Source organism: Felis catus, chromosome B3 (assembly GCF_018350175.1).
Source record: "Felis catus isolate Fca126 chromosome B3, F.catus_Fca126_mat1.0, whole genome shotgun sequence".
NCBI classification, from domain to species: domain Eukaryota; kingdom Metazoa; phylum Chordata; class Mammalia; order Carnivora; family Felidae; genus Felis; species Felis catus.
The window spans coordinates 27,610,907-27,632,443 of record NC_058373.1 but is presented as its reverse complement, the minus strand read 5'-3'; the positions used below and the strand labels follow the sequence as shown (position 1 = coordinate 27,632,443).

The 21,537-nt window shown below is 41.4% G+C and overlaps 1 protein-coding gene and 1 pseudogene across 2 annotated transcripts in view; one reads left to right on the top strand and one right to left on the bottom strand.

The window, feature by feature from the left end:
* The window catches only part of OCA2 (OCA2 melanosomal transmembrane protein), a 495,166-nt gene that overhangs the window by 101,543 nt on the left and 372,086 nt on the right, over nucleotides 1-21,537 (top strand). For both annotated transcript variants that reach the window (XM_003986906.5, XM_045058957.1), the window contains exons 3-7: nucleotides 260-358; nucleotides 3,355-3,543; nucleotides 10,189-10,246; nucleotides 12,279-12,351; nucleotides 20,777-20,937. In XM_003986906.5, coding sequence (XP_003986955.3) covers nucleotides 260-358; nucleotides 3,355-3,543; nucleotides 10,189-10,246; nucleotides 12,279-12,351; nucleotides 20,777-20,937 — 580 coding nt within the window. The remainder of the gene's footprint in view (nucleotides 1-259; nucleotides 359-3,354; nucleotides 3,544-10,188; nucleotides 10,247-12,278; nucleotides 12,352-20,776; nucleotides 20,938-21,537) is intronic.
* Nucleotides 7,607-8,675, bottom strand: LOC101091538 (annotated as a pseudogene).

Sequence of the window (21,537 nt, the reverse complement as noted above, 5' to 3'; positions counted from 1 at the left end):
ACTGTTAATGCTAAAGTAGGCCTAAAAGTATCAATACCACAGCATCTGGTTTTCTATGTGAGTTTCTGCTTTGCATTTCCAACCTGGTTTATGCTGGGGAGAAGAGTTGTTTCTAATTGTGTCTCCTAAAACTCCTGCTTTTTATAATTCAGGTATAACTTCTGTATGATTACTGAATCACAGGCATGTTCTTGGCGGTAGCCCCCAATTACCATTGTCTTTGTATTGGTGATGCCTTTTCCTTCACTATGTCTTTCAGGTCTTACTCTTCTTTACCTCAGTTCTCCAACTCCAGGTCAAAAGACCCCTGCTTTACAGAAAATACCCCTTTGCTGGGAAATTCCTCACAAGAGAAAGGGTGAGTTTCCCCCCACTCTCTTCTTCTAAAATTAAGAAATCTCTGAGCATTTCCCTTGTCACTTATGCTAGAAAATTTCTTCCTAAGGTATGAATTTTTGTCATATGTTGTTTGTCACATGTTGTTTGGTCTCTGCCAGGTCTTTGTCAATTCAATGTAGTAAATATTCATGATTCTAGTAGTTGTATTGTGTGGCTTATGAATTTCCAAATAACCATGAGCATAACCCTGTAATGATTAAATAATACATGTGCACATTCATGATGTACACAGCTCTCATGGGCCATCTTACAAGGCCAGGGCTGTCAACTGGGGGTGAAGAAGATACTGTCCAGAGATATGTCTTTTGTTGTCACAGCTGGGGAAGGGGTACTATTGACGTTTAAGGGTAAAGGCCAGGGATGCTGCTAAACATCCTACAATACACAGAACACTTCCCCACAATAAGAATTACCTGGTCAAATGACAATAGCAATGAGGTTAAAAATGTATGATGTAAGAGAAAACTCTACTTCCTTCAAGTTTGAAGGTCCTACTGGGGACAAACCATGATGGTTCTGAAATCTCTGAGCAGAGCTGATCTGGAGGATAACTTACTCTGTCCCCTAGAATGAAGGGCCCTGGCCTAGGTATCCAAGCTCTTCTCTTCTTCCTTTTGTGGACAACTTTTGGAAACCCAAACCACCTGCTCAGTATCCCATGATTCCCTATACATTACAAACTTAGTGGCATTGTCATGGGCCCTTCCTTTCCTGCCCTCTGACCCCATGCATTTGCATCAGCAGGCAGGCTGCTGTGTTACTTGCACTCATCTCCCTCCCAGACTCTGAGGAGCTGCCCACCCTCTCTCCAGCCTTATCTGCAGCCTGTCTGCATGGGGGTGGGGCTTCATATTTTACAGAGTAAATCAAAATTCTTTTGGGTACTTGTATACCATGTGGATTCCTGGTCTCACTTGCCAAAGACTCACCCCATTTAGATAGGGTGTAGGAATGTAGATTTATCACCTCCAAGTTCAGAGACAATCTGGCTTCCTCCAGAAGATTCCTGATGACAAGCTGTGTCTCTCTAAAAGGTTCCCACTGAGCCCTTTGACTAGAGGATCCTCCTCCCCTTCTGGCTCTCCAGGGCAGTCTCATTCAACTTCAAAGGGGCTCAAATGTCACCTCTTTTATGAAACATTTGTCCCCCCCATCTCCCCACCAACTCCCTCAAGGGTTAATGCCTCTTCTGAGCTCTCAACACCACATTTATGCCTATACTTCAGAATATGCCCATATGTTCCATGGTTATGCCTACTAGCCTGTGTCTTCATCTTACATCCCAGTGTCCAGCACAGTCCCTGAAACCAGGAAGATAACTTATTTTTTCTCCATTTCTCCTAATAAACAACTTTGAAAACAAACACTTCATACATTGATTCCCTTAATGTTTTCCTTTGAATTACTTGGTAAACCATTAACATTATTTTATAACCCATGTTTCATTGGAAAAGCATAATGTGCAGCATTTGTACTGGGCATATGGAGTGCAGAAACATGCTCTGGGATGCCAAGCTCTGCCTCATGTCACAAAACCACTTCAGAGGAGCAGAACATGAGTCAGGTTTTTTTCCCTTTTTTTCAGGGGTTTGAAGGCAGGTATGTGCAGCTGATGGTACAAGGGTCAGAGCATGCTCTGCATCTGCACTGACCAGCATAGTTACCACGCATCAAGGTGTTATTCAAAGTCAAATTAATTAAAATTAAATAAAATAAAAAATTCAGTTCTTCAGTTACATACTTTCAGTGACCAATGAACATGTGTGACTACCATACTGGATAGGGCAGAGAACACTCCTATCCACCATAGAAAGTTCTATTGCACAGCATTGTTCTAGAAATACTGACGTTAGCTGCCCTGTTGCCGCTTCTAAAAGAAGTTTCCTTAGTTCCAATTTTGGTTACAGTTGTATTTGTTCACCAGCTGGGGGTGGGGGGGGTTGTGATATTATTCCTTACACATGAGTATTTCCTGGTCACAAACTGTATATTTTCAGTATTGATTAGTTTGTAGCACTGTCAGCATCATTTATTATTGTTACATATTGGTTTCACACAGCCTAATTTGCATCTTTGGGCTTCTCAGTATGAATAAGACTAATTTTTTTCTTGTTGTGAACCACTTTGAAGGCAATTATGGGTATTCAGGAGAATCATAATGTCCTGTAGAGCTAGCTGGGCTTGAGAGCCATTATTTGTTTCTAAGTTCATGGCCTTTTATGTCAATATTGTGATCCAATGAGTATTCCAAGCAATACATGAAAACACTGGGCTTTGATGCAACCTCATTAGACTCAAGTACATCTGTACTGAGCAGGTTGTTCAGAAGCCCAAAGATTCAACTAAAAGTCAATGGATATGTCTACATGTAATTTTGAGAAAAGTTTGTGATTCCTCTTGAATCATCCTTCTAGATATAGGTTCCATCCTTGGGATCATCTAGTCCAACACTAATGTTCTCCACTCCTGCTCATGCTCATGTACAGGCTGGGTGGAAAAGCCAGGTAGATCATCTTCCCTATAGCTCTATTATAGAAAGATAACTATACAGAAGAGGGAAGGTTTACACCACTCACTCTGCAATAGGACAAGTATAACAACTAGGTATTGAGAATTGCAACATAATCAAAGAGAAAGCAATTACCAAAATGAGCTGGAGCTGGTCTGAGACAGAAATAGCTTTATTGTAAAGTTCCAAATTCAGAACAAACTGATGTTTCTTGAAAGTCCACAATTCATTTTGAAGACTTGAGTTACCCCAAATGATTTTCCTTAAGATAAGTGTCCTATGATGTCAAGAAAGACATATTTCTACTACTTGGACAGCACTAAAATGTCTGTGGTCCTTTTAAAAACTAGAATTGATTCCACATTTCACACTCACCACTGAAATGAAATCTTGTTTTGGAGATGCTACTATTTCTGTGAAAATAACTACAAAGTCTTGCTTTCCAGGTCATGGGGCATGCCTATTTGCCATCCAGAGTTTATCACTGCTGAAGAATCTTGGGGGAACAGCTCAGCTGAGTGGGATGGAGGATCTCTGCTGAGCAAAGACTTGGCTGGTTCCTCTGGATCTGCCTCCCAAGAGAAAGGGGAGCTTCTGGACAGTGCTCACATCAGGTCCCGTCTTTTGAAACTGAGGTAGGGAGACTTTAAGTGCTAGCACTGGAACAGGGTGATGGTTGTACAGAGCATCCCATTTGTCTGGGACTGAACTGTGGTGGGGGGGTGTCTCACCCTCACTACATCCTTCCCAAGTGGCAGAGTGAAGATGAGGAGGAAAGGTTTTCATATTTGGCCAGGCTGCACTTTTCCTGGAAGATTTTTAACCTTTTCTCCAGTTCCTGGAAGATATGTAAGGTGACACTGCTAATTGGCATGGATCTGTGAGGCTATAAGACAGCCCAATTACAAACCTAAATGACTAACATCCTACGCTCCTTCCTGTTTGTGATTCAGGGGTCTTCATGACCTTGAGGTTTGCAGATGGAATCAGTTCACTTCAGCAGTCCTCATGGTGTTTTAGAAGATGATATGATCCCTTGAAGTTAGTGATAAAGTATGTTATTAAAAAGGTTGGGTGCATCTTTCAGGAAACTGTGTTGTTGGGCTGGGTGTGAGTTGGGAGCCTGAGACTGAGCACATGTGAGGAAAGGGGTTGGTGGTAGTAGTGGTGGAAAGGCTGTGCTCATGCATGTGTAGGAGGTCTTAGGCATGCATATGTGTGGGAGGGCTGAGAGCATTGTAGAGGACTATGCAAGCTGGCCAACTATTGCTGGAGCACCTTTACTCTCCCTGCTTTGTTTTCTGGGCTTCCATAGGTACATTTATTTAAAGGAAAGTTCATGTTGAGACCAACATGTTTGAAAGTGGCATCTCCAGGGACAGAATAAGGCTTGGGGACCCTGGTAATCAGGTTCTCATTCCAGATATGTTCTGAGGTAGCTGAGGGACCAGCAGAGTCAGATACCTCTGTGCAACTGTCTCCTTTTCACCTTGAGTCTCCCTCACTACAGCAGAAGCCTGTGTGGGCTTCTGCTAAGATGGTCTGTGGGAAACCTCACTGATAGGTGAGAAGACACTATGTAGATATCAGACACTAGTGTTATTATTTGTCTACATTAGGGGAACTGTCTTTTCTGAAGCTATTTGAAGGGCTGATTACAAGTGTACCTATCTGTATGCCCAAAGTACACTTGACTGTTCCCAGAGAGGCCCACTGTCAATTATTCTATTGATCTTCCTAGCAATCTTGAGAGATAGATGAAGAAAGGGACTTCATGGAGGTTAAGGATTTTTCCCAGGGTCATGCAACTTGTAAGCTAAGGTGGGTATGCAGGGATGTTACCCCACATTCCCCATTTGTGCTTGACTATGGAGATATCATTTCCCAGCATGCTCCCCAGCCATGTATAGCTTTTTTCATGATGACTGGTCTCAGCTGTCTGCATAGATATGATAAATATTTGGCCATAGAATCTGCTATGAAATTATGTGAATAGTGTGAAAGTGTGTGAATAGGGATCTGGTCCCATGGGCTACCAGGACAGTAAGCCCTGACATCCTTCCTCAACTGGTTGGTTCACAGCTCCAGAGGATGCCAGGTTCTTCAACTGTCCTGTACCATGGAAAAATTAAACTTTACTTTCTGTAATTGCTCTATATTCCAGGATTCATAGAATAGTTTCATTGAGCTTGCCACTGAACTAAAAATTTTAGTGCTATTCTTTTTAACAGGTCTAAAAAGTACCATGTATGATCATTAAAGAAACTTTGAAAACATATTTGGTTTGTCAACTCTGCTGTATATGTCAGTTATGTAGAAAAATGTTTTTAGAATAATGCCTCTTTCTTTAAAAAACTATCATTTTGATTCACATTTATTACTATTTTTTAAATTTGAGTATAGTTGACATATAATATTTTATTTTTAGATATACAGAACAGTGTTTCAGCAACTGTCTATGTCATCCTACTCTCAACATAAGTGTAGTTAACCATCTGTCACCATGCAACACTCTTAAAATACCACGGACTATATTCAGTACTATGCTGTACTTTTTTTATTCCTGTGTTTTGTTCATTCTATAACTGGAAGACTGTATTTCCTCCTCCCCTTCACCCCTTTTGCCCATCCCTCAACCTCCCTCCTCTCTGGCAACCATCTGTATTTATAGGTCTGAGTCTGCTTCTTGTTTATTCATTTGTTTTGTTTTTTAGATTTCATATGTGAGTACAATCAAATGGTATTTGTCTTTCTCTTTTTGACTAATTTCACTTAGCATAATATCTTCTAGGTCCATCCATGTTGTCACTGATGGCAAGATCTTTTCCTTTTTTATGGCTAAGTAATATTCTATTCTATGTAAATATAAATATAAAAACACATACACATGCACCACATATTTTATATCCTTTCATTTATTGAAGGACACTTGGGCTGCTTCCATATCTTGGCTATTGTAAATAATGCTACAATAAACATAAGGGTGCATATATATTTTTGAATTAATGTTTTTGTTTTCTTTGGGTAAACACTCAGCAGTGGAATTATTGGATCATATGGTATTTCTATTTTTAATTTTTTTGAGGAATCTCCGTACTGTTTTCCACAATGGCTGCACTAATTTACATTTCCACCAATAGTGCATGAGGGTTCATTTTTCTCCACATCCTTATCAACACCTTTTTATTTCTTGTCTTTTTCATTTTTGCCATTCTGACAGGTATATAGTGATATCTTCTTCGATATCTTAAAGTGGTTTTGATTTGTAATTCCCTGATGATTAGTGATTTAGTGATACTGAGAACCTTTTCATGAATATGTTGGCCATCTGTATGTCTTCTTTGGAGAAATGTCTATTTAGGTCCTCTGTCCATTTTTTAATTGGATTTGTGTGTGTGTGTGTGTGTGTGTGTATGTTTGTGTGTGTGTGTGTGTGTGCATGCATGTGTGTGTGTTGAGTTATATAAGTTCTTCCTATATTTTGGATATTAATCCCTTATCAGATATATCATTTGCTAAGGTTTTTTCCCTTTCAGTATGTTGCTTTCTGTTTTGTTGGTGGTTTCCTTCACTGTGCAGAAGCTTTTTAGTTTGATGTAGTCCCAGTAGTTTATTTTTAATTTTTTTAGATTTTTTAAAAACCTCTGCAATTATTAGTTTATTAGTGTCATCCAGGACTCAGATATTCAGTATTCCTACTGAAATTACATAAACAAATGCAAATGGAAAGTATCCAAGTCAAAATTATATAACAAAACATCACTCCATCACAAAATTGTGTACAATTACAAGAATGCTATTTTAAAACACTGGCACTTTAAGAGAACTATAATCTCAAAAACCACAAAATTGCCAAATTGTTCCCTAAACTGCTAAGTAGATAAACATGACTCTAATGAATGAGTTTGGGTTTCGTAAAGAAAAATCAAATTCAAATCCAATAGCTCCTACTGAAATACAAAGTTTTAAATGTCTTCTTCCCTCAGGCCTATTTGATTTATATAAAGGAGCAAACTACAATATAGGAAAATATACCAGATTTTAAGTGTGGTATACATTTTAGAAGTTTGTCCAATTAATTAAAAATACCTTTAATGGAGAGTCAAGTTTCCTAAGAAATCCATATTTAGATAAATAGGAGAAGACATTTACAGCCAGCACTTTTTTTTCCAGAGCCTTTTCTGGGACTAATGTCAACAAAAAATTTAATATGGCAGTCTTGTATTTTAAGCTCACACTTTTTGGGGATACATTCTCAGGTCTTCTTTAATGTGGGAACTGCAAATATAACTGCCATTACATGGTAATGGGTGTTAAAGAATGTAGAGTCCTCATGTAAAGATTAGAACATACTTTTCTCTTAGTCCTTCAAGGACAGAATTTCAAAATGTTTGATTCTACTAATCCCATGCTGTGAATAGACTGATTACTCTTCACTTTATATATGTGACTGGGCTATGTGAAATCTGTATCAACTGATCAAGACTGGAGTTTCAGTTATGGATGAAAACTATCTCAATTCAACTTTATTACCCTCATCATGAGTATGCAGGGTGTAGACAAAACTTTTTATCAGCTAACTATATGAAAAGATAAACACTGTAATAACCCATGTGATCCAAAATGGGCAAAAGCAAAAGACTAACTTCCCCTCAAGAAGAAAAATTTCAGACGTATGAAAAGGACAACAATACTAATAAAAAAATTGTATTTATTTGGAAGCATTCAGAATGTCAACAAAACAGCTGCAACTTTTTTTTTTTTTGCAACTACAGAGTGGTATTCAGTTAACATAACAACTAAGCTGCATCAGAGACAACTGAAGATGAAAAAACTACCATTCCCATATATAACTAATTTGTGCTGTGCACAAACAAGAACCTGCTTTAAATTTCCATGCCAATTTACAACCCCCATACTGTACCAGACAAGGTTAGTGGCTATTGAAAATACCACCAGGACAGGGCTATCTAAAGACACATTAGGTAGTGTGTTAACTATACAAAAAAGACACTCTACAGATTAAAAAAAATCCTACACAGCCTTATATTTCAATTTTTTTCTTTAAAAAGAGTGAGTTGTATACAGGGGGGTTAAATTCTTTATAGACAAGAAAGAAAAAACTGCTAGAACCAACTTATTCATCATCATTATCTTCATCTTCATCTTCTTCATCTTCCTCCTCCTCATCTTCCTCGTCCTCTTCCTCTTCCTTCTTTTTCTTGCTTTTTTCAGCCTTGATGACTCCCTTTTTTGCTGTATCAGGATTTCCTTTAGCTCAGTATGCAGCAATATCCTTTTCATATTTTTCCTTCAGCTTCGCAGCCTTCTTTTCATAAGGCTGCTTGTCATCTGCAGTGGTGTTAATTCCACATGTCTCCCAGTTTCTTTGCAACATCACCAATGGATAGGCCAGGATGTTCTCCTTTGATTTTTGGGTGATACTCAGAACAAAACAAGAAAAAGGCCGAAGGAGGCCTCTTGGGTGCATTGGGGTTCTTGAACTTCTTTCTTGTTTCCCCTTTAGGGGGGATTAAGTTTTCATTTCTTTTTCATAACGGGCCTTGTCCACCTTTGCCATGTCTTCAAACTTTCCTTTATCTTTAGCAGGCATGGTCTTCCACCTCTCTGAGCACTTCTTAGAAAATTCTGAGAAGTTGACTGAAACATCTGGGTGCTTCTTCTTGTGCTCCTCTCAGCAAGTTTGCACAAAGAATACATGTGATGACATTTTGTTTCTCGGCTCCTTAGGATCTCCTTTGCCCATGTTTAATTATTTTCCTCAGCAAGCCACAGAGTCACCCAGTGCCCATCTGGCTCTCACTTGCCCTGGCACTGTCTCTATCCCCAGTAGTTTATTTTTGCTTCTGTTTCACTTGCCTTAAGAGACACATCTAGAAAACTGTTGCTATTGCCAGTGTGAAAGAAATGACTGCCTATATTCTCTCCTAGGGTTTTAGTGTTTCAGGTTTCACATTTAGATCTTTAATCCATTTTGAGCTTATTTTTGTATATAATGTCAGAGAGTAGTCCAGTTTCATTCTTTTCCATGTAGCTGTCCAGTTTTCCAGAACCATTTATTGAAAAGACTGTCTTTTACTTATGGTATATTCTTGCTTAGTTGTCATAGATTAATTGACCATGTAAGTGTGGGTTTATTTCTGGAGTCTCCATTCTGTTGCATTGATCTGTTTTTGTGCCAGTACCATGCTGTTTTGATTACTATAGCTTTGTAGTATATCTTGAAATCTGGGATTGTGATATCTCCAGCCTTGATTTCCATTTAAAAAGGAGTTGTTGAATCAGATTTTGGAAGTGTAAAATGATTATTCATTAAATTAATTAAATCTAAGAGAATGCAAAACAAGACTTAGCCATTTTGAAAATATCAGAAAGGTATTGAAAAAGATGTTTCAACATGACTTTCTGCATTCTACAAACATGTGTCAAGCACAGACCATGTACCAGCGCCCTTCCACAAACAGAGACAGAGTACAAACACCCCAGAGCCTGCTCTTGAGGGCCGGCCAGTGGGAGAGCACACCTCAGGGCTGGGCAGTGATAGTGTCATTAGAAGATGAGATTCAGTGGGCCTGGGGATGTGATATGAGCAGAGGTGGAACTCAAAGGACTCTAAAGGCTTGGGGAGACTCAGATTCACCTAGGCCCCAAGAACCACAGGTAAGAAAGATATATAATGATGACTGTGTCAGGACACTGTCAGGAGACCTCAGAGGGGGCCAACAGCATGCCCTGATTGTTAAATTATAATTGTTAAATTATAAATTCTTAAAAGACTCTGTTGGTACAACCAGTAACAGCACTGCAATTTCTTTTTTGAATTGTTTGGTTACATCTTAGTCAGTGTGTTTTTCGATCAAATTCACATTCCTACTTTCCAGAAAACTTAGGGGAATATAATTGATAAATACAAGCCTGATAGCCCAGATAAATCTTGTGTCCAGGAAACTCAGCCTTTAAAAATGCTAGTGAAGATCCTCCAAATTTGAATTTTAGCCTCTCCAGCAAGAAACATATGCAAATACTCAACGTTAACTTTGCCCTCCTCTGTAACTTTCACCAAGCTGCTTTTTATGATGCCATGCATTTACAGGTCAGCAGTGTTTTCCTTCATACCATGTTATGGAAAGAATTTCTAACATGTGCTTTGAGATTGATATTACCCAAAGCTTCATAAAGGTATCTGAGGTTTGGCAGACTAGACAGATGCAAATAGGACTGCTGTTGGTGTGACTTGGGGCCTACTTTTTCTCTTACAGGTGCTGTATACGGTGGCTGAAAGTTGCAAGCCTGTTTGTCTTTGTGGTGGTGTGCTCTGTGAGTACCACAGAGCTCTGCTGATGGGTCAGCAGAGCCATGGGGTGCCATGGGCTGGGTAGCAAGGCACCTGAGATATGGCGCTCACACTTTCTTTGGAGGAGATACTGAGGGCATGTGGGATGGTGGGCTGAGGTTTGTGAGGGAGGCATCCCCTTAGCAATGCTCAACTGCTGTGATCCACATGTGACACAACAGAAGACCTGGGGACTTGGCTTTGCTTTATAGAAGCAGTTAGCTTACTCCCTGGGTCTAACTGTCCACCTCAAAGTGGCTTGCCAATTCTGTTTTCAACCACATGCAATAAAACTATTGTGTTGGGATATGTCCAGCATCATGGGTGGCCCCAAGAATGTTTAGTGTCCCTTTGAGATGGTGCTCTAGGCCTCCATCTAACTGGGCTGCCCTGTTTGGGAGGGAATGAAGCTCCCTGTTTGCCCTTTTCTTGGATGCTTCTCCAATTCCACTTGCCCATGCATTCTAAGGGAGGACTGCAGAGCCATGTTTCTGGAGGTGACCTGAGTATGTCCTCTGACAGGAAGAGTCAGGTGTCTTGCTGCATTTGTGTGGTTTATATCCTGATGTAGTCCTCGCTGGAATCACATTGCAGGTGCTCAAATTTTTTTGCCAAATGAGTGTAAGATTCTTTGTGCCCAGGTGTGCATATCTGTATGTGTACACATGTGTGTGTACATGCCTGGCTGTGTGTGCATATGTGGGTGTGAGGTCCTCTGTGTCTGGCTGTGTGTTTGTGTGTCTGAATGCCTGTGTGGGACATGTGGGTCATTTGTGGTCTGTGATCATTTTAAGATTGTATCTGTGCTTGGGGTCTTAATTCTGGGGGTGTATCAATTTTCAGCATTGACATAAGATAGTTTGTGTGCACCATTGCTGAAGATCCCAGTGGGTGGTTGGTGCATGCTGCTGTGACAGCATGTGAGATTGTGAGCAAGGATGGGGTGTGTGAATGGTGTTTTCATGACTGTGCAATGTACATTCCAAGATGTGTGTGGCCATGGCTCTTCTATGTAGGCAGCCTGTGGTTATGGCTCATGCTGAACGCTATATGACTGGAAACTTCACATGACCAAATGTGGCTGTGAATACTTATTTTTTATTATCTGTATCTGTGGACATGAATATTGGGGCTCTGTGTATGTGTGCAAGATTGTGCATGAGAAGAGTCTCCTCTTCTAAGTGTGACATATAGAGAGCAATGTTGCATCTTGAGCAGCAAGGGTGGTGCATGAAGTCAATACTGGCTGAACTGAATTGAATACCTGCAACCCTTTAAAAACCCATAGGGAGGGGAGCAGTGGCCCAGAGAAAGGAAGTCTATGCATGAAATAAGAAACAATTACATTGAACTCTGAAAACTTCATGAGTTTACTTTTTTGGCTACCAGTTTACCTCTTTACTTCCTATTCACATAAATGTGTGGTTCTGAAGCTCCCGCTGTTTAACAAGGCTGGTGGTGGGGTGGGGACTGGGATTTTCAAGGAGAAGGAAGGGTGGGCCAATTCCCCCACTGATTTCCGGAGGTATTACCTGAACATGTTGTTTAGTCTTAAGCCTTCTTCTGGGAGATAAAGTTTTGGTGATTTGAGGAATTTGTTTTGAACTTCTGTAACAATCATCTTATGATCACTTCAATGTACTTTCTGATCAGGTATAAGCTGCTCTGCGAATTCCACAAAACATACTTTAACCATCACGTGGGTTGTGTTCCCTTTCCTCCAGTATGGGAAAACCACGTTTACCTACCTCTGATGATTTAATTTTGTGGCTGGGTGGTTAATCCTTAAAATCAACAAATATCAATAGTTAAGATCCATTATAGTGGAGAATAATATAGTGAATCAGAATTTTATATTTTAATATCTAAGAAAAACTATTTAGAGTGAGCTGGTGAATATTGGATACATCAGTCAACACCATTATTATACCCATATTTTCAAATTTTATCAAAATTATTTAAATACTATTGTTTTTCTGCTATAAATCTATCATTAAATGTTTCTGATTGTTACAGATTTTATTCAGCCTGTATCCAGATCAAGGAAAGTTCTGGCAGTTGTTGGCTGTGTCACCCCTGCAAAGCTACTGTATCCAGTTTGTAGACTGCAAAGGATAGTTGTCCATGGTTGAGATTCACAGAGACACCAGAGAACTATTACAACTGTTACTGAAGGTCACAGCATAGGTGATCACTGTTCCTCTCATGAGTATTGTGTTCCTCTAGGACATTAAAAAAATTTCTTTTAAATTTCACTTATTTATTTTTGAGAGAGAGCACGCATAAACTGGGGAGAGGCAAAGAGAGAGGGAGAGGGAGAATCAGAAGCAGGCTCTGTGCACTGTCAGCATGGAGCCTGATGTGGGGCTCGATCTCATGAACTGTGAGACCATGACCAGAGCCGAAATCAAGAGTCTGCTGCTTAACTGACCGAGCCACCCAGGCACCCCTTACTGCAGGACATGTGATGAAACATGAGGCCAGAACAGAAGACAAGAGAAGCACTAGTGAGATTGTGATGGATAGCTGGTGGTGAGTTTCCTCCTGGGGTGATGATGATAGCCAACTGGCACATTCCAGTTAGGGCCTGGCTCCCCTGGGCTCTTGGATACTCTGATTTGTACCCCTACCCATTTCCTTTTGCATTTCAGCTTAGGTGGTTTCTAATGACCTATATTTTTCTTTTCTTTTTTCTTTTCTTTTCTTTTCTTTTCTTTTCTTTTCTTTTCTTTTCTTTTCTTTTCTTTTCTTTTCTTTCCTTTCCTTTCCTTTCCTTTCCTTTCCTTTCCTTTCCTTTCCTCTTCTTTTCTTTTCTTTTCTTTTCTTTTCTTTTCTTTTCTTTTCTTTCTCTTCTTTTCTTTCTTTTATTTTTAATTTTTTTAGAGAGAGTGTGTGAGCAGGGGAGGGGCGGAGGGAGAGAGATAATCTTAAGCAAGCTCCACACTCAGCATGGAGCCCCATGCAGGGCTCGATCTCATGACTGTGAGATCATGATCTGAGCTGAAATCAGGAGTCAGACTCTCAACTGACTGAGCCACACAGGTGCCCCTCTACTGGCCTTTCTTTAAATTCATTGGTTCTTTTCTTTGGCTGTGTCATCTGGGCTTGATGACTGCTTGGTTTCTTCAAATCAAGTTCTCTCGTGTCTTTTTAATAAAAGCCAGATGTGTTGTATAGGATAATAGATATTGAGTGTGTTAGTCAACTTGGACTGACCTAACAAAATACCACAGCCTGGGGGTAACAGACATTTATCATTCACAGTTCTGGAGGCTGGACGTCCAAAGTCAAGGTGCTGACCAATTTGATTTCTGGTGAGGGCTCTCTTTCTGGCTGGCAGATGGCTGCCTTCCTCCTATGTCCTACAGGGCCTTTCCTCAGTGTGTGTGTGTGTGTGTGTGTGTGTGTGTGTGTGTGTGCATGTGTATGTGGAGAGGAAGAGCATTCTCTGGTGGCTGTTCTTATAAGGACACAATCCTTTCATATCAGGGCCCCACTGTATGACTTCATTGAACCTCAGTTACTTCCTTAGAGGCCCCATCTCTAGACATAGCCACACTGGGGGTCAAGGCTTCAACATATGATTTGGCAGGGGGACATAGCATTCAATCCATAACACTGTGGGCTTTAGCTGGGGTTCTGTGTAAATCTAGTCAGAGTTCGGCTATGTTGCAGTGTGTGGTTGCCATGGTAACCTCTAATATCCCAGACGCTTGGAATTGCTTGGCTTTTCTCCAGCTGTCTGCTAGGCTGTGCACTGTTCCTACTCCTCTGCGAGAGGTAGAGTTACTTTCCCCTCTTTCCTGCCACTACTGGCTGCTGGGGTTACATTGTGCCCTTAGGCTACCAGATTTGATGTGCTTCCCCAGGAAATTAAGTTTTCTCCACCAGTCTTCTCAATCTCTCCATATCTTCCCTGTGAGCACCTGCTAGGGTCCCTGGAGCAAAACCTTACAAGAAGATGCTAACACCCCTATTTTGTGGCTCCCAGGGCCTCCCAAGTCTCACGCTAGCTCACACTTGACCTTGAGCTGTTTAAAAATTTTCTGATTTAATCTTGCCTGCTTCTTTATGTGGTGGTAGCACCTGTCTCAGGGAAGCAATGCTTGGCCATGTTCCTCCCCGCATTCACCTGCCTTACTCTAGATTTCAAGTTAGGTGTTGTGATGCAGCCTCATTCTTGATAGAATAAGTCATTAACTTAACATTTGTTCCCTGTTTTCTGGTTGTGAGAGTGGGATTGGTGTGTTTCTAGCTCTTTATGTATCCCAAATGAAACTGGAAGTCCAGAGCCCACACCCTCTCTTAGAATGGACATTGGGATTAGGATATTGAAGCATGAAATCCCCTAAAGTTCCCAGTCCTGCTTAGAGCAGTAGGGTTAGTGGTAGGTCCTGAGGAAGGGACATCTTGGAAAGCAAACAAAGGAGGAGAAGAGGGTAAGGAGGAGAAAGGAGTGGGGAGGAAGAAGAAGCAGGTGGAGGAGGAGGGTGGTGGAGGAGGAGGGAGAAGAGGAGGCAGATGTGTCCATTTCAAGTATTTATGATAATTACCTTTTATTTTCTGATTATTGCCTTTTAAAAGGAATTAAATCATGCATAGAGCTACATGGAAAGATTTTTTTCTCTAGTATCTTCAATTGATAAGCTGGGTGCACTGAAATTTTAGGAAATTGGATAATTTTCCTTGCAGTCACCAAAAGCTATCATATATTATTGTTTCTTCTAGTTCTTCTGAGGAGTTCCCCAGAATATCCTCTCACTCAGTTGAGCCACTCTTCACCCACAGGGTATCAGCAACATTCCAGAAAGACCTGGAACTTAAGGCCTTCAGGTGGGCTCATGAGATGGCTCTGGTGAGCAGTGCATGGTGCATCCCTGCCCTTTAATAAATGAGAGTACTCATCTGTACCTGCTCTCAGGACAGGGTAGCTCTGTTGTCCATCTAAGGGCTTGCTAAAGTCTTGATGTTTGCTTCACCACTTTAAAAATGTGTCTGAGTTTTAGGTAAAGATGTATATCCCTGTGAGAGAATTGGAAAGCTCTGTGATTTTTATGAGCTTTGTTTTTCATTCATATGTCTTACCTCTATATCATCTCCATTAAACAAAACTAAGATATCCTTCTGCTTTCCTCAGCTCCTCCTGGAGCCTTCTCAAAGAAAGGTGTGGAGGCCTGGCTTCATGATGTCCCTATAAGATAGATGCTGCCTTCCCTTCATGGGACTTCACTGTAGGTGATCATAACCTGCTGCCCAGGGTGACCCAAGAGCTTGGAGTGAAGGGCTGGATACTGTCCAGAAACAGTCTTCAGTGATAACCAGATAGGGAGAGGGAAATATTTTGGAGAATCTGGGTTATTACCATACTGTGGCAACTCCTGTATGAACCTTAGCAGTTAGTAGAAATCATAAGTAAGCATAAGTAAGGATATAACAGGATAAAATCAGATAATAACAAATAAGAGTCCTCTATTCATCCCACCAAGAAATGTACCTTGTCACTTTTATTCTACAGCATTGTGCACAGTCTTCCTTCCAAAGCAGCCCAAGTACACTAGGCCTTTCCTGGGACTTGAATGAGCCTAGGTCCATCCTGGTGGCTGGCAGGCAAAAATGGTTTCTCCTGGCAGCAAGGGCAACTGGGGAGGTCTCTCTCCTGTTCTCTGAGCAGCGTGTATATTTGGGTGAAGACAGAAGAGAAGTGGAAGGGATAGAGAGAGCTGTATGAGATGGTAGGGATGCTGCAGAGTGGCTCTTATATGTTTAGTGACATTTGTGAAGGATGGCAAGTCAGACTTTATTCAGAAACCTAGTGATAGTTGCAGAGACCACTGCAGTGTGGGAGAGGGATTGAACTTGAAAACTGGGACTTTAAAACTAAGGAACAGGGTGGGGGGCAGTGGATAAAAAACTACCAAGAGGAAGCATCAGGGGTGAGAGGAGACTCTGGCCGAGCTGACCTCACTGGATTCTTGCTGTAGGCCGGCCAGGGTGATCAGACATCAATTAAGGATGGTGGGGCATGAGGAACCTGATCAGATATTGAGTGTGATCAGATATGGGGAATGCAGATTCTGACTAAATTAACCTACCAGGATTCTTGCTAAAACTGGACAATGCAGAGATAAACACAGAACCCCCAAAGTCATGGCTTAGTCTTAGAGAAGAGAGTTCAAAGGTGCATGACTAAAGTTTGGTCAAAAAGAGACTCACTCTGTCAATCATTAACCCCAATTAAGGCTGATTTAAGCTTCTTGTGGGTTCCTCAGAAAACATAATAGATTTCCCATATGTTTCTGGAAGCTCACAGACCTTCTTCAAGGACCCTAGGCTGAGAACTTCCTGAGGGGGGTTGTGAAAGGAGAGATCAGAGGTCATAGGTCTCCCTCAAATGTCCCCAGAGAGCCAACTGCTGATGGTATCTACAAAAGGTGGGGGCAGACTGGGGAAAAGCTAGCTTGTGCACCAGAGTTTGGACCTTTGAAGGTGATTCTCAGCAAAGGGGTGTTATTGTGCAGGTCTGAGGCAGCCAGTGATTCTGGCCTGGTTTTGAAAGTCAGTAGTGGTGTTCTCATTGTTGTTCTCATTAGTGAAGAACCCCATTGTTCTTCCTTGTTGACTTCTGGCCAGACCCCTGGATGGACCGAGCTGAGTAAGAGGCCTGGATGACAGACACTAGGGGTGTGTGTTTTAGTGGGAAGTGATCTTGGAGAAAGCTCCCGTATGCATTAACTGGAGAATAACAAAGCTACCTTTTCTCCTATGAGGTTTTCTTTGTAACAATCAGGCTTTGTCACCTCAGTAATTGTAGGGGTTATTTTAGAAGCTTTGTGAAACAGGAAATGACTGTGATTGCAGGCACCTGAGGTTCTTTTTCCCTGAGTTGTTCTCTGTGCTTATTATGGGGGAGACATGTTCAAGGCTCCCAGGTCATTAGGTGAATAATGGTCAGCAAGCCAGGTTAAATATAAGCAGCTTAATTAGGCTTGTTCACTGGCCTTCCTCCTTTTCTTCTCTCCCTCCTCCCTTCTATTATTTTTCTTTGTTTCTTGACATATGGTCCATTTTCCATCACACCTTTCATAGTAGATCTGGGCTCCCAAAGTACATAAAGGAAACACTATACACATTAAAGGATTTTGTCCCCTCCTGTTCTTCCTCTCTTACATCCTAAGCTCCTTATACTACTTCATAATTATGTTCTCCAATATGGTAACCACTAGCCACTAGCCACTAGTGGCTCTTTAAATTTAAATTTATGTTAATGAAGTAAATAACATTAAAGTTTCACTACCTCATTCACACCAGCCATATTTCAAATGCATAATAGTCAAATGTGATTTGTGGCTACCATATCAGGCAGCATAGATATAAAACATTCCTATCACCACATAGAATTTGATTGGTCAGTACCAGTCTAGAAATTAAGGGCAATCATTCATCCATTTGGTCCCAAACACTGGAGAAAATACATTGGCACTAGATAGATTTATTTTTATTGAATTGATCAATCTTAAAAGTTTCGTACTTTATCAAATGACATTGCTCCCATTTTTATCATGAAGATGGGTCCAAAGGGTCCCCACTTTCTTACCTCAGTTCAACTAAGCAAAAGTAAGAAAAATTGCATAAGTTAAACAGTAAGGAAGACTTTATTTAAGACTATTGGCAATGGCGGGGGGGGGGCGGGGAGATTGAACTCAACTCCAAATACAACAGGGGAAGCTAGGAATCTACAGTAGGATGAGGGTGAGGATGGAAAATTACCAAGGGGAACTTGGTTGTGTATGAGGAGAGAAGGGATTCTCAATAAACTGGGCTCACCAGGCCAAAGTTGAGGACTAATCAAGAAGAGGGCTCAGAGGAGCCCGACTCGTTTGGTCAAGGAGGAAGTCCTGGCCATTGTTAATGAGCCTGGCATTTGATAGGCACTGTAGCAAACTTAAGGGTAGATCCAAGGGGACTCTACAGTTTAGGCAGAAATGAAGGCCTCTCTTCAGGCTGTTGTGGATTTGTTCCATGTCCAGCAGCAGCACATTGCCTGTTGTTCAGAAGTGTTTTATGTGTCTTTCTCCCCACCATACATACACCTCTAGGACAGTTGCCCACACTTGGACAACCAGTGCAGAGTCAATGGTCACACTCAGAGGACAACAGGAAGATGCTTAACCAGGAACTCAGTGGAGGGAGGTCTAGGGGGCTCACAGAGTAGGAAGAAGGTTCATGGAAGACATGTCAAGTTAGGTCATGAAAAATGGCTTTGATTTGGGTAATGGGAAAGGCAGGAGATTTCTTTGATGCAGTCAGAGGAAGGATGCAATTTCTCTCTGACTTCTCTATTGCCCGCCCCCAGCAGGGACTCTGATCTATGTTTGGAGGACTTCAAGGATGATGCTGTAAACAAATATTTATTGGTAAAATAAGTATTTTGGGGGCGTCTAATGTGGTGAGAACTAAATTAGTCTCCAGAGAAGTAGAGAAATGAATAAGATGCAGATACTTTTCTTGAGGAGCGAGACCAGTTGGGAAGAAAAATCTTAAACTGCAATATGGCATGAGTCAAATCTACAGAGGATCCACTGGAGTCGTAGATGACAAGCAAAGATTTTAAGAGAGGAGTGGAGAGCTTGAGTGAGATCTCAAAAGATGGCAGAAGTTCTTCATACTTGGAGAAGGCATTTGAAGCAAAGGCAGGGTACTATGTGTTAGGAGAATGGCAGATAGTTCAATATGTCTGCAAGTCAAGGATCAAAGCTGCCTGCAGGGATGAGGCTTGATTAGAGGCTCCTGTTTTCTGTGATCTGGAAGTCACAGATGACGCCAGAGCATCTCAGTGGGCTTTGAATCCTAAGTACATGGTGGGCATGTAGAAAGACAGAGGAAAGGAAGGGTGGAAGTAAATGTGGTCCTGTGTCTATGTGGTTTTGTGTGCGCTCCATGTGATTAGTTAATCACAGGGTGATTTGTTATATGGTTGTCTCCTCAAGAGGTCATGAGATGCCCCTTAACCCCCAGGTTTTTATTCATTTATTTCTTGGTATGCAATAGATGCTCCACAAACATTCCTTAAATCTGAGGGAGAAGCCACTGCTTTTCCAATGTTAGCCTCTAGGTGGTGCTGTTCCATCTCCTGGGTTTCTGCAAGGTCTCTAGAATCCTTTCTGAACTAAAATATTTCTCCCCACCCTGTATCTTGTGTTTGATCAGGGGAAAGACGAGGACAGGAGTAATTTTGGCGTGGCAGAAGCAGCAGTGTCTCTTTGGGCCTTTTGTTGGTACATCCTGCCTCATGTGTGACTTCTGTTTCCATTTGTCCTTGATGGAACCCAAGTAGCAGCATAGGTATGTGGAGAGGCTTTCCAGCCAAGTGCTGGGGACAGCTGCACATTCTGGGCTGTCTTATAGACAACAGTGCTGATAAAGCGCTTTCTTTACCAGGATGTGTTTGTATAATAATTTTTTTAAACTAGTATATTTTGCTGGAGGAAATGGATAATGAAAAAGGATTAACCATTCACTGGCACTCAACACTCAATGCAAATCCTGTATATGCTGTGGCAACAGTGAAGTTCTACCTTTTCCCTAAGTCTCTTCCATAAACCAGCTGTTTCTTTTAGGGTTTCTGAATCTTCCTACAACTGGTGAGCTGCTGCTAAGACTTTTGAGGCCTTATACAAAACATAGATTATTTTGAGATTCATTTTTCCACCTACAACAATTTTCTCTTCTGGATGAAAATGACTGGGCCAGCCTCTTTGTAAAATCCATGTCATGTCCCCCAGGACCTTGCAGCAGAGGCAAGAGTTGGCCCAGAACAGAGAGGGAAGGGCTGAGTCGCACAGACCCCTATGTTTGTGCAACACCCAAATGCAGGATGTAAGTGCTAAGGGGCGAGCCTGCAGTGGGGAGTAAGTACCATGGGAATTATATTTTGTGTGGGGAAAAAGCCTCTTTTCCTGATAATTCTTCCCTGATCAAGACCCCTTAACACACTTTGAGGGAATTTCTCTCCTCTCACTTATTTAGCTGACTTCAGAATTCTTATTTTAAGTTCTCTTTGTGATTTCTCATTGTACAAATAGAGACCTGGGACCTGAGGATTTGGGCATGGATGTTGATCTGTGTATCTGTTCAGTCATGCAGCCATCCTGTCTACTAGCTCACCATGGGTCCAGGAACTTGGGCAGGAGTTTTATGCTGGCTGCAAAAGCAGAAGCAGAGATAAGGGTAGAATGGGGAGACACCACCACTTAGAGGTTAAACCAGAGGACCTGAAACATACACAATCAGAAATGCAATTTCTGCAGGGCAAAACACAATGTAAAGCCAATGTGTATGTCAGGAGTGAGGTGCTGAGGAGATAAGGAGTGGTCAATGGCTGCAGTACAGTTGGAGGAAACATCCTGGATATACATTTCTGTGTGCACCTTCTGAGAGGGTACTCACTGAGTGGGTGGTGGGGGTACTTTAGGCCTCTCTTCCATGCTTTGTGGTTCACCTTGACTTTGCCTCAGCTTCAAACCTCACCAGCCATGTGGACTCCACACTGCTCCAGGTGGACCTGGAAGGGGCCCTGGTGGCCAGTGGCCCAAGTCATACTGGAAGAGAAGAACATGTTGTGGTGGAGGTGACCCAGGCCGATGTTCCAGGCTCCAGGCGGCGGCGGCCACAGCAGGTTACACTTATACTTTACTTAAAAGGAATTGAAAAAACTCATTTCATCTCTTCATAAATTGATTTCCTTTTGAGTGGATTTGATGGGAAGCCATAAGGCAATGACACCATTCTTTTTTTTGTAATTTTATTTTTTATTTTTTAAAATTTACATCCAAATTAGTTGGCATATAGTGAAACAATGATTTCAGGAGTAGATTCCTTAATGCCCCTTACCCATTTAGCCCATCCCCCCTCCCACAACCCCTCCAGTAACCCTCAGTTTGTTCTCCATACTTATGAGCCTCTTCTGTTTTGTCCCCCTCCCTGTTTTTATATTATTTTTGTTTCCCTTCCCTTGTGTTCATCTGTTTTGTTTCTTAAAGTCCTCATATGAGTAAAGTCATATGATTTTTGTCTTTCTCTGACTAATTTCACTTAGCATAATAGTCTCCAGTTCCATCCACATAGTTCAAGTGGCAAGATTTCATTCTTTTTGATGACACCATTCTTAGGCAAGCCCTGTCTTTTGCTTTGTCTTTGCAATTATTTTTTCTCCTTTTGTCTAAGATAATTATAAAACTCTTGCAATTTCAGTAAAATCAGGCTTGTGAGTTTTTTA